This window comes from Monocercomonoides exilis, assembly GCF_001643675.1.
Source record: "Monocercomonoides exilis strain PA203 chromosome Unknown scaffold31-1199392, whole genome shotgun sequence".
Classification (NCBI taxonomy): Eukaryota; Preaxostyla; order Oxymonadida; family Polymastigidae; genus Monocercomonoides; species Monocercomonoides exilis.
The window spans coordinates 566,638-578,852 of NW_027150576.1; the positions used below are offsets into that span (position 1 = coordinate 566,638).

Consider the following 12,215-nt stretch of genomic DNA (forward strand, 5'->3'; position numbering starts at 1 on the left):
ACCAATTAATGATGAATAAAAAAAGAAAAACTGTTTCTGCTCGTTAAAAACAATGAGTTCAAAACTTTTGCATCCAATTTCGATAAAACGACAGACCTCTCATTTATTATTTCTTTTGAATGGAAAAGTATTCATTATTTGAAAAATGGTCAAACTAATAATATATTCAGGTTTTTCTTTAATCATTTACCAAAGATTTTCCTTTCTTCTCCAATATTATTTTTTTGAAAGAAGCAAACTTGCCTATTCTTTCACACAAAAATTTTGAAAAAAAATTCTATTCAACTTTAAAATTTTGGAAAATACATTTTGAAGTGATTCCAAATCTGACTACAAACAATTAAAAAAAACGCTTTTTGAAAATGCAAAACCAAACAAAAAAAAAAAAAAAACCATTCAACAGTCACCCGCAAAAATTTAGCGATGTGAAATTGTTTCAACAGGACACAAATGAATGGCTCAATTGAAAAATTAGAAAAAAATAAAAGCAATAAAAAAAGAATTATGCTTTTTCCCTCTCTCTAAACAAGAGAGAGACCCAACAAAAATAAAAAAAAAAAGAAATACAATCTGCTTCATTCTCGATAGTCCTCAAAAATATCAAAGCATTTCAAAACATAAATTAGAAACAATCGTTTTGCTTACAAAAACACAAAATACTCTTTAAGACTTTCACTCATTATGTTAACATTAGTGATATCAGTTCTTTCCACATCATTAAAGCTTGTGATAACATCTTCGCATCCTTGCTCTTCCATCTGGTCAAACACCATTCTTTTCGTTTTCTTCCAATGTTTGCGGTTGAAATCCTCAATTGAATTTCTTCTCAATCTTCTTGAAATATCTAAAAAGAATTCCAGAGACACTCTTGCAATTGCTGTCTTCAACGTTGATTGTTGAATATTCTCCAAAAAGAGAACTAATATATCACTCTCCAAAAAAATGCCAATACCATCACATATGGATCTTGAATTTGAATGAAACCAAGTTACTGTCGCATCAGACAATTCTGGTTCATCATTCCTTGATGCTCTGCATAGCTTGACAAGGCAGCAAATCAGTTTATCAAATCCCTCTTGCAACAAATTGAAAAGCGAAGGCAAATTATGGATTGTCTCTGCCCATCTTTTCATCACTGAAACTTCTTTTTGCTCTTTCCAATTCTCTTTTTCCTTCTTCCATTTAACACATTTTGACAGCTCTTCAAGTTCTCTTGCTGCTTCTCTCCCAAAATGTAGCTCATTCACTATCACTTCTTCTAAGCTTTCTTCATGATAGAATCTATTTATCAAGAACTCCCAAACAGATTGATATGCAAGTCGAGTCAAGTTGTGATGCTCCTGGTGACATTTGATGATTTCTTTTATTTCCTTCAAATACAGATTTTGTTCAATTGTCTTATTAAAATCAGAAAGAAATTCAAAAACTTCAAAAAAGAAATAGAAATACTCATACATAATATTTACCAATTTTGCTCAAAGCCAGCAAAGCCATTTCCACTTCTTTTTGCGCTTCTTTGCTTTCCTCTTTGTTCAGAGCAACTTTCAGCAAGCACGGAATACTAATTGGAAAAATATCATATGAACAGACAAAGCGCCCATCCAGAAGACTAAGATAGCATTCGCAAAGATCAGCCAAAAGCTTTTCATTCTTTTCTTCTTTTACGCGATACTCATAAAAAATCATCCCTCCGAAACTATCGATCAGCGAAGTTCGATCAAAGTTTTTTTTTGTCAAAGAGAACAAAGATTTGCAATATCCAATGTGTCCAAACAACAATGCTGCATTTTCGACAGTCATTTTCTCATCATTGATCAATTCATTTATATCACGAAATAATTCCACAGACATGACTGAATCCAAATCATTTTTGTTCATTTCATTAATCATTCCATTCATCTCTATGATTTTCTGCTTTTGTTCCGATTCATTAAGTTTTGACAGCGTGGAGGCCAACTCTGTTAACAAAATAAAGAAACACTATTCATTCAAAAAAAAAGCAAAAACAAACCGATAAAATTTCCTGTCAGTTTTTTATTCAGTCTTTCATCAGTAGTTGCTTTCATTTCGATTGTTGTATATTCTGTGCAAGTGAAAAGAAATGGAAATTCAATTTACGAAATAATTGACAGAAACAAACATCTTCCTTATCCTTCAAAAACCTTTGAGAATAATGACAGATCAAATGGATTATCCTGATAAGTATTTGATATTATTGGAAAAAGAAGAGGTAAAACCGGTCAATATGCTTTGGCTAGAGAATCAATATGATCCTTTTTTCTCCTTGCGATCAATCCTTTAATAAAGATCATAATCCTAAAGAATTTTTGGTTAAACTTTTTGAATAATGTTCCATTATCGTCCTTTCAATGCATTCGAATTGATGATATTATTCTCAATTATATTGGTTTTCTTTCTCCAAAAATATCTCACATTTTATTCCGATTCAAAAAAGAAAAGAATATCGTTGAAGAAAACTCCGATTTTTTGAAGTGAAAGCTTTTTTTATGCAAATTAGCCTTTTTTGTTTTCGCTTTTTGATAAGAAAATAAATTAGTTAGAGAGAATTTTTTTCTATTGAATTATTTTTGAAGTGAATGTGAAGAGAATTGAACAACAAATAAAGATAATTTCATCACATGAATAACAAGAAAAAAGAGTGAATGATAAGCAACTATTGAAATTTAGGCTTTTCTTTGAAATAAGTCAATTAATTGAATCTTTTGAATAAATAAAGTTCACACTTTTTTTATAGAGATATTTGAGAAAGCAGTTTGCATTAAATAATTGCTTATTCAGTAATTTCAAAGTTTAGTGAGATTGAAAATATGTCAAAACAATAATTATTTCAATATCAAACAATGTTCATTTACAAACATAGTCAAGTTGTAAACTTTGACTAACTTTCACAAATATGCAAAAAAAAAAAAAAAAAAAAAAAAAAAAAAAAAAAAAAAAACCTTAATGCAGCAAAGCCAACAGAAATATAGTTCAAATAAATTTCTTGCAAAAAGAATCGAGATGAATGATAAAGCTCAGAACATAATCCACCTCATTTCGCTTCTTTGGCAGTAACACAGAAACAAATGGCAGAGAAAATGATGTCTTTTTTAATGGAAGCAATATCACTCAATCCCCATTCGAGAATTGTGGATCAACAACCCCATCAAAAAGGGTATGGAATGCAGGAACAGCTGATAACGCTGAATACAATGGCTGGCTCCCCTTCATTGCCCAGAATAAAATCGTTGTCAGCAATGGAACTGATGTCGATGCCTGTGGCAGACCTCAACAAACCCCATGTGCCACCATCGAGTATGCACTCAACGGATTCATCTCCCTCCTCCAAGACGCCTCTCTCACTCCTCTCATCTCCGCTTTCACTTCCACTCAAACACTTTCCTTCAATGTCATTGGCGCAATATTCACTGAAAATGATTGACTTTTTCTCATTCCCATAAAAATTCTTTCTTGCCAAATTGATTCATCTTCAAATTGTAATTATTTTCTTCATCAAAAAAAAAAAAATCCCTTGAATCTTTATCTTCTTTTCATTTGAAGTCGATATCATCGCTTATTTTTCAAAGAGATGAAAATCAACTCCTATAAATTATATTTCTTCAAAATATCCTCTTTTAATTTCTCTTTTTCGATGAGTTCAAATTGAGCTCAAGAAAAAAGATTCATTGTTTTCATCTCTTCAAATAGTATTTCTTCAGTTGTATCTGGCAATTTTCTTCAGATTACATTTTCATCAGCTTTCTTATTCCAACTTGTTCGCATACGATTAGTGCTTGAATCTCACATAATTTCTCTTCAAATATGCTTTTCCCTCTGAATTGCTTTTCCTTCTCATTTCATTTGCAACAATTCGTCGATGCTTCATATCTGTGTAACCTCTCGAAGGCTATTGCTTCAAACATCCAAACAAAATATCTTTTCTGTCTGTTTTCTGTGAATTCTTTCATCTTCCAAATGCTTCAGCAACCAAATGAAAAAGTCAGAATCATTTTCTTGTTGATGACGTGCATGCTTTCCTTTGCTTAATAGCAGCAATGATAGATGAGTTCTGGCACTGAATTCGATGGAAGTTGAACGAAATGAAAAAAACAGTTTCAGTTTTGTTGTTCATCGAAGATGTTAAAGGAGAAGAAGATTTTTATGAAATTAAATAAATTTGTGCAGATAGCTTTTTTTCTTCGCCGGAATTGTGATTGAAAAATGAAAAGAAAGCTCATTTATCGATTGACTGAAGAGACGAAGGAAAGAAATTGAAACAATTTTCAGTTCAATTTAATGGTTAAACTGAATTGAATGGCATATAATGCATTTGAAGATCGGCGGTCTGATTCAGCAGGAAGTGAGAGGAAAAAGACAAAGATGTAGCAGAAGTAGGCGAAGAAGGAGAAGGAGAAGGAGAAGGAGAAGGAGAAGAAAGAAGAAGAAGAAGAAGGAGAAGGAGAAGGAGAAGGAGAAGGAGAAGAAAGAAGAAGAAGAAGAAGGAGAAGGAGAAGGAGAAGGAGAAGGAGAAGGAGAAGGAGAAGAAAGAAGAAGAAGAAGAAGAAGAAGAAGAAGAAGGAGAAGGAGAAGGAGAAGGAGAAGGAGAAGGAGAAGGAGAAGGAGAAGGAGAAGGAGAAGGAGAAGGAGAAGGAGAAGGAGAAGGAGAAGGAGAAGGAGAAGGAGAAGAAGATGGTGAAGACGAAGTTCAAGTCGAAAAAATGTGAATATATGTGGTGATAGAGAAATGTGCAATCAGTCAAATAACATTTCTGAAGAAGATGATGAGGATGCTTTGCATAATGTCGTTGATTGGCCAAAACGTCTCATTTGATGTGTAAACTTCAGATTGGTTTGAAAAATTCAATCACAAAATATGTTACGAACTGATTGTGGAAATCAATAAAGTTGTATTTCTTCAAAGTCATTTTCCCTCTTTTTGCGATTTCCTCTCCATTCCTCTCAAAAACAGAAAATGATAATATCCCTCTATTTATTTTCCTTTCCATTCCCTTCTTTCATTCAGCTCACAAACTTCTCAGAAAATATCAATCCCCTCCTTTTCTTCATCTTTCCCATTCTCCTCCAAAAAATATTCTTTTCCTCTCATAAAAAATACACTTCTTTCAAGCCTTTCAACATTTCTCAATTTTCCTCTTCTTTCCTGCTTTTGCCCTCTTTTCTTTCTTTTCAAAATCCATTTCTCCAATCAACAATAATCACCTTCTTCATCATCCTCAGCCACTTCTCTACATATTTACTATATTATCTTCCCCAAATCTAGACCCACTCTTCTCCATCCCTTTGTCTCCAAAATTTCTTTCATTCAAAAAACCCTCTCGAAATATTAACATTCTCAAAAATACTCAACTCCTTCCCTCAGCAACAAATAATCCTCTTTCATCTCTTCTCTGCACAATATCTCTCCTGTGCCAGATGTTGATGAAATAAACGAGATATATTTCTTTTGGTGGTTGAGAATATTATTAAAGGAGATGATCATGCCAAAAACAGAAAAAAACCCCTCTGGACATCCACCACAATGTGTACGGGATGAAAAGACCCTTTAATGAGATATACGAAGAATTTTGCAGAGATTCTTTCATTGTTGCATTCAACCATTCTGAGACTGAAATGAAGAGATTGATTTTTTGAATGATGAAGGCTGTGGAGATGAAGCTGTATGGCAAAAAACAGTCGAAGAGCGGTTTGGCATTATATATTTTTCTATATATGAATGTTTATCCGTTGACTGTTTTTGTGTTGTTTTCAGGGCAGGAAATGGAAAAGAATGAAAATGAATGAAAGCGGGATATCTCGTTGTGCAGGGTGACCACCGAGTTGGGAGAGTGAATTCATACGAAAAGTTTGCAGGGTGAAGATATTGAGAGGAAATTGGCTGCTAATTTTTGTTGAATCTGATTGGATTTGAATTGAAAAAGATGGAATTTGAGCAGAAATCAAAAATTTCACATTTTTCGGAAGAGCAAGAAATCGATGCATTTGATGGAGAAACAACTGATGGAAAGGAAGGTTTGCGAATCAGATGATGAAACACGTGAAAACCGAAGAAATAATTAAATTGAATTGGTAAAAGCAGTTGCCAATGGGATAAAATATAGAAAATTACTGAAAAATATGTTCTGAAGGTTTGCTGTTATTTTTTTTGAAGTGATTATTATTTTTTCATTCAGGATGTTGAAAAAGCGAAGGATCAGATGGCTTTGAAGAGGAAAAAGAAGAAATCATATTTCCACAATAGTTACAGCGATGCACCAATTCTTAGAACTTCAATTTGGATAGCGAATGACAACTTTTTTGAGAAGGCATTTCATTTTTTGTTTGTGAACCCAGATCAAACCGACTGAGAAGTCAAAGGGATGAAAAAAGCGAATAAAAATTGCATGTTCAGATGAATCGACAAGAAACCTTATGGAAATTCTTCATCCAAAGATTTATCTGCATCAACATCATTTCATGTGATAGTGTGCCAGTTGCAGCAGAAACATTTCGATAGAAAAAGACTGTTTCATGAAGCGCACAAAATGTTTTTTCTGATTGCACAATTAATTATTAGTGATTCATCTTTGTAGAATTATCAGCCAGAGATGCAACAGATCTCTTCTCGTTTGACTCAAATTAACAGAGAAAAGCCCCAACAGAGAGGTGCTTCATTCCCGATGTCTTTTCATCATCTTCTTCATATTTTGCCACAAACAACCGTTTTTAACTGTCTTCTTCGGCTTCATCTTCTTCCTTCTTTTGGATACGTAATGAGCGAAAACTGAACGAATGAGATAAAAAACCATTCTTTTTGTGCGTTGATCGATAATCCATCGTTTTTGGAGACTCTTTTTTGGAAATCGTTTATGACATTCACATTGACTCAGATGAATGAAACAAGGAGAAGAGGGCAAAAGATAAAAAAGTTATTGAGTGAAGACAAGGAAATCAGCCCAACCGAAAAGAGAGACAAGTCACTTTTACAGAAATGCATCTGAAACAGCTTCTTCATCTTCATCGAGTTTTTGTTTGGAGAATTATCGTAATGTTCTGATAGAACAACTATTTTCTCTCCAATCCAATCTGAAACAACTTCATTTGTGGGACATTTGAAGTTGAAGAGCAGAAGCACGCAATTGGATGGCATTTTGTATCTTCATAATCTTCTTCTTATTCTCAATTGGTTTTGACGATTTTTGTTTCACCTTTATTGAAGCTTCTTCATTTTATTTCACTTCAAATTCAACTTCTGTGCTTATCTTCTATTCATACAATGAAATACCGCTAATTTCAGTTATTTCGGAATGGTTCAGTTTGCACACAAGGGGAAAATGCATTTCTTCTTCTCACTCTTCCTTCTCATTTTAATCATCTTTTCAAAGAGAACAAGGTGCTTCAACCGGAAATGGCAGAGAAGGAAGCTTCCGAAAAAGCAAACGAGCGAGCGAATGCTGAATTTGAAGAGTGTTTTTTTGACGAAACATTGGATGAGGAAGCGAATCGAAGTCATTGAACAATTTGCTGAATGTTCTTTTTTTGTTGTTTCATTTCACTTGAAATAAGTGAATGAATGATCTTTTGACCAAAAAACTTCAAAACAATTGATTATTTTGAGTATTTTGTGAAATGATAAAAAAAGAAAAAATAAATACCATTAAGCAACAAAATTCATTTCATCTCATTTTATCAAGCATTCACAAAATAATCAGAAATGTCAAACGATAAACCGCAATAGTATTTTTTTTTCTTAAGAAAATGAAGCAATTCACAAAAGCTTGTGATGACATCTTCGTATCCCTCTTCTTCCATCTTTTCAATGATCTTTGAAAATACCTTTCTTTTCGCTTCTTCCTTTTCAACATCACCCTTTTTCTTCAATCGAATCGAAACATTCATAAAGAATTGCGCGTTTCCATTTACCACATGGTCATTCAATGTTGGCCTCTGAATCTCCTCCAAAACAGCATCGACGGCTCCACTTTTCAACAAATCTTCAATTTTCACAGAACTGTTACTTGCAACATACATTAATGAAAAAGTGCATATTCCACAAATGCCTGTGTAATTATGCTTCGCTGCTCGAAAGACTTGAACAATGCTGTTAACAAGCCCAGAATATTCTTCATTCCACCGTGCGCACGGGAAGAAGTTGAAATTAATGATATGGAGCCATCTCACCAAAATTCGAATTTTTTTTGATTCTTTTGCTTCTTTTCCTCTTTCTTCTTTCTTTCTCCTCCAATTCACACAATGCATCAGTTGTTCCAACTCTCTCGTTGCTTCTCTCTCAAAATGCAGCTCATTCACAATAACTTTCCCCAAGCAGTTTTCGTTTCCAAATCTGTTCATCAAACATCCCCAGGCAGATTGATAGGCAAGCTGCGTCAGATTGCGATTTTCCTGATGATATTGGATGATTTCTTTGATTTCATTCAGATACTTTTCTTTTTTTATTTTCTGTTCAAAAACAAGGGAAAAAATCACACCAAATATTCAGAGAAAATGCACAAACATAGATGGAATTAATGTAACTCAGCGCCAACAGAACCATTTCCACCTCTTTCTGAGCTTCCTCGTTTTCCTTTTCATTCAATGCAAATTTCAGCAAGCAAGGAATACTAATTGAAACCAAGTCTGAAGATGAAGCATCGTTTAGCAAAAGATAACACTCACAAAGATCAACAAGAAGCTTTTCATTCTTTTCTTCTATCTTCTCATTTTCACTTATAATTATCTTCTCGAATCTAGACCTCAATGAAGATCGTATAAAATCCAGGTTCCATAAATTCTTCAGAACGGAGCAATATCCCATGTGTTTCAACAGTTTCAAGGCATTCTCCAAATCTATTCTTTTTTCTTCTATCATTTTATGAATTTTGTTGAACAGTTCTTTTGCACAAACAGAAAGCAATTCGTCTCTATCCATCTCGTCCATTAGTCCATTCATTTCTTCAATCTTCTGTTTCTGTTCATCCTCATTGAAATCTTCCAGTTCAGAAAACAATTCTTCAATTAAAAAATAAATAACAATGCAATAAACAAGAATATAAATGGTGCGTCAACTGCAAACGAGTGAACTTGTTAGTAATGCTCATCTCCTTCAATTTTTGAAAATCCATTTCAATCCCAAAAATAATGAAATTTTAACATAAATATTGCATTAACATATGTTTGGAAAGCAGAATAAAATAACAAATAAATATATAAAACAGCCTTAATATACATGTGCTCACACCGTTGTTTTCTGCATTTGCATTTTGACAAAGGATTATGAAGAGAATCAACGTTTTATCTTTTTCTTTATTTGTTATGGATTCAATGATCGAATTGATTAATTTGAACAATGATATCAATTGGCAAATTGAGAGAACGTTGAGTGAACATTAACTTCAGAATTAGCAATATTATTTCCTGTGTTTGTGTGAATAACCAGAAAGGCATTCCCAACAACGGAATAATGAATGATATTTTTTGTTTTTGGTTAACTGAAGAAATCCAACGATTTTATTGTTTAATAGAGGTATCGGTGTGTGCGCATTTTTTATTGTTCTATTGATTGCGAAGATATTTCCATCTATATCCTTTCCAAAGCCCAGGAATCTTGTTAATTGTTGAAATGGCCAATCTCCTCTATACGGAGCATAACGATGGGAATGGTGATAGCTAATGTGTAACAATTAGCAAATAAAGGAATATGTGCAAGTGCCATGATTTTCATAATGTTTTTAATTTGAAACAAGAAATATTCACAAATTGATTAAATTATTTGTTGAATGAAGATTAAAGAGGATGGAATTCTATGGGGGAGAAATCCGCACGAAATTATATAGCATTTAGGGACATAAGGCAGAAGGAACAGTCTGTGGTATTTTTTGGAGGCAAGGAAAGTGGTTTTCCATATCAAGAGAAGAAGATTAATTGCGAAAAAAAGGGAAGAAAACAACAAAGCAATGCGATTGGAGCACAGAAGAATTTCATGTTGATTCATCTTCATCTTTTTTTTGCGATCAGAAGAAAATGCTTGTGCGATATGGAATTTTTGCTGTTCATTCGAGAAGATAATCCATTTTGCTTCAAAACAGAATATGATAGAAAAATGTGAGTTCTTTTAAAATGAAGCATTTGATTGGATTCTCCAGAAAAAGAAAATTTGTGTTTGGCAAATGAAAATGCTGTTTCACCATCTTGTTAATTTGGGGCATATTGAACTGGAAGGAGCAGTGGGATAACAAATTTGCTTTGATCTGCTTTGACTGCATCAGGGCTGCCAGAATGTTTTGCCATCGCATTCTTCATTTTCTTCCTTCATTTCATTTCACCCTCTTCCTCCTCTTCATCTTCTTGTTTATCGCATTCTTCTATTTCCTATTATCCTTTCCCGCCTCTTCTCGCTCCTCCGGCACCGCCAGCGCAATCGCTGCTGGCGACAGAACTACATCCTCCATCCTCAGCCCAACCGCCTACAACCACTTCTCCACAATCTCCCAAACTTCACACGCTGTAACTCCTCATCCCATCACTTCATCGTCCAGCACCACCACCGCACGCCTCGACTGCAGCGATCGCGACACCAGCCGCGCTATCGCCGACGGCAGCAGCGACGGGTCAAACAGATCGTAGATCCACGGGAATGCATTCATACAGCCGACACAAAAATCTGCTTTTCCTCTGGCTTCGTTCCCACAGACGCTGCATGCGACGGAAGCTGCGCCACCAGCGGAACCGAAAGCATCGCCGAAAGCGCCACATCGTACGCACACACAACACCCCCATACAGCACCGCCCGCCGAGCCACAACATATCCCCGCAGAGTCTGCAGCGCCCGTTGTGCCACATCAAATCCCGGCTACAACAGTCTCATGTACCGCACATACACCCAAGCTGCCTCAGTACCACAATCCGCAGCCGTCTCTCGATATCGTCCATCACTGCTGCTGAAGTGCATGAAGCTGCCAATGCTGATGCTCTGAAGATCTATTACATGCGCTAAATATGATGAAGAAGATGAAGATTGTTTATGCTCTGTTGCTTCTTTTCTGCGTTTTTGTGCAATTGGTATGGAAAAACAGAGAGGCATTCAACTTTTATCACAGATCGCGCTTTCTGTCGTGATGACACAGAAATGCGAGGAAAACAAAAGCCCTATTTGTTGAATTGCTCACTTCAATCATCTTCCTGGTACTTGATAACAATCATTCCTCGCCTATATGGAGAGTGTTAAATATTCAACAGGCATCCATGTTTCAAATAAAATATTTATTCATTTTGAATAATGAAAATATTCTATTTCCCCTCCGAGAAATATAAGCTGAAATTTTCACTAAAGCTTTTTTTATTCGAAAAAATCAAATGCTGATTTACAAAATATTATTTATCAAAATTGCAAATTGATGAAAAAACCAAACAACTGCACGAAAAAAGTTCCAAAAAATATCAAAAGAACACATTTGTTTTAATATATATTTTCATCATTTATCTTCGAATAATTAGCAACATTCAGAAAAATTATTAGATCAATAATTGTAATATAAAGTCTTGATTTATCTGTTTTTTATTTTGTAAATGAGTGGGCAATTACTTTTATTCATTTGTTTGCACATAGCTAAGGCACTTGTAATGCAAGATTTCTTTCGAAGGCATGAGTCGAATAATCATAATGTTTGTTCTGGTGCAAGTTCTTATTGTTAACTCATTAATTCTAACTAGAGAGAACTATTTCCCGTAGAGTTGAGAATAAACCAGACTAAGGCAACCGAAAATAATTCAAATATTATTTATGAAGTGAGAGAACTATTTCCTGCTCCAATCACGGAGATTATTTCTTTTTTTTCTATTTTCAATTCTTCTGTGGGATTGAGGTTGCTAACGATGGATCATCATGCTGTTTCGTCTTTTCTACTCTCAATAACATATTCTAGAACAAGAATCGAATCATGCATCATCTTCCAAAATTCTTCATCTTTATTTTTATTACGAGAAAGTTCAATTTTTATTGGAAACTTGAGCTTACTTCAAAAAGCAGAAGCGTTCACTAACAGTCTCATATCTTCATGTTACGAATTTTCTTCTTTTATTTTGAGTGATTCCATTTTTTCAAATTTGGTCATATTTTCTACAGACAATTTCCTTATTTCTGGAAAGAGCCAAAGCGAACAGATTGATGGCTGCGCCTTCAAAAACATTTCTGTGAAGCATGACAAAAACAATTATCGCCA

The 12,215-nt window shown here is 34.3% G+C and overlaps 3 protein-coding genes across 3 annotated transcripts; all 3 read right to left on the minus strand.

The window, feature by feature from the left end:
• Positions 1 to 293: 293 nt before the first annotated feature.
• On the minus strand, positions 294 to 2,238 carry MONOS_16586 (uncharacterized protein). Its single transcript, XM_067869484.1, has 4 exons — positions 2,141 to 2,238; positions 2,012 to 2,083; positions 1,456 to 1,958; positions 294 to 1,397 (listed from the first exon to the last, which is right to left on the minus strand). The coding sequence occupies exons 2-4, from the start codon at positions 2,064 to 2,066 to the stop codon at positions 642 to 644; spliced, it is 1,314 nt and encodes a 437-aa protein (XP_067724905.1). The 5' UTR covers positions 2,067 to 2,083; positions 2,141 to 2,238; the 3' UTR covers positions 294 to 641.
• Positions 2,239 to 7,591: 5,353 nt separating this feature from the next.
• On the minus strand, positions 7,592 to 9,309 carry MONOS_11676 (uncharacterized protein). Its single transcript, XM_067864235.1, has 4 exons — positions 9,236 to 9,309; positions 9,071 to 9,098; positions 8,513 to 9,006; positions 7,592 to 8,457 (listed from the first exon to the last, which is right to left on the minus strand). Exons 1-4 carry the CDS (start codon positions 9,254 to 9,256, stop codon positions 7,687 to 7,689), a joined length of 1,314 nt encoding a protein of 437 aa, XP_067724906.1. The 5' UTR covers positions 9,257 to 9,309; the 3' UTR covers positions 7,592 to 7,686.
• Positions 9,310 to 10,508: 1,199 nt separating this feature from the next.
• MONOS_11675 (uncharacterized protein) lies at positions 10,509 to 10,926 on the minus strand (the record flags this gene model as incomplete). Its single annotated transcript, XM_067864234.1, has 2 exons — positions 10,509 to 10,813; positions 10,875 to 10,926. The coding sequence occupies 2 exons, from the start codon at positions 10,924 to 10,926 to the stop codon at positions 10,509 to 10,511; spliced, it is 357 nt and encodes a 118-aa protein (XP_067724907.1).
• Positions 10,927 to 12,215: the final 1,289 nt, after the last annotated feature.

Coding starts and splice junctions, on each gene's coding strand:
- MONOS_16586 (XM_067869484.1), bottom strand. CDS start 2,066: ATGAAAGCAACTACTGATGAAAGACTGAATAAAAAACTGACAGGAAAT. Junction 1,959..2,011: donor ACTGACAGGAAATTTTATCG/GTTTGTTTTTGC, acceptor TTTTGTTAACAG/AGTTGGCCTCCACGCTGTCA. Junction 1,398..1,455: donor GCAAAATTGGTAAATATTAT/GTATGAGTATTT, acceptor GATTTTAATAAG/ACAATTGAACAAAATCTGTA.
- MONOS_11676 (XM_067864235.1), bottom strand. CDS start 9,256: ATGCAAATGCAGAAAACAACG. Junction 9,099..9,235: donor TGCAAATGCAGAAAACAACG/GTGTGAGCACAT, acceptor CAAAAATTGAAG/GAGATGAGCATTACTAACAA. Junction 8,458..8,512: donor GTTACATTAATTCCATCTAT/GTTTGTGCATTT, acceptor GTTTTTGAACAG/AAAATAAAAAAAGAAAAGTA.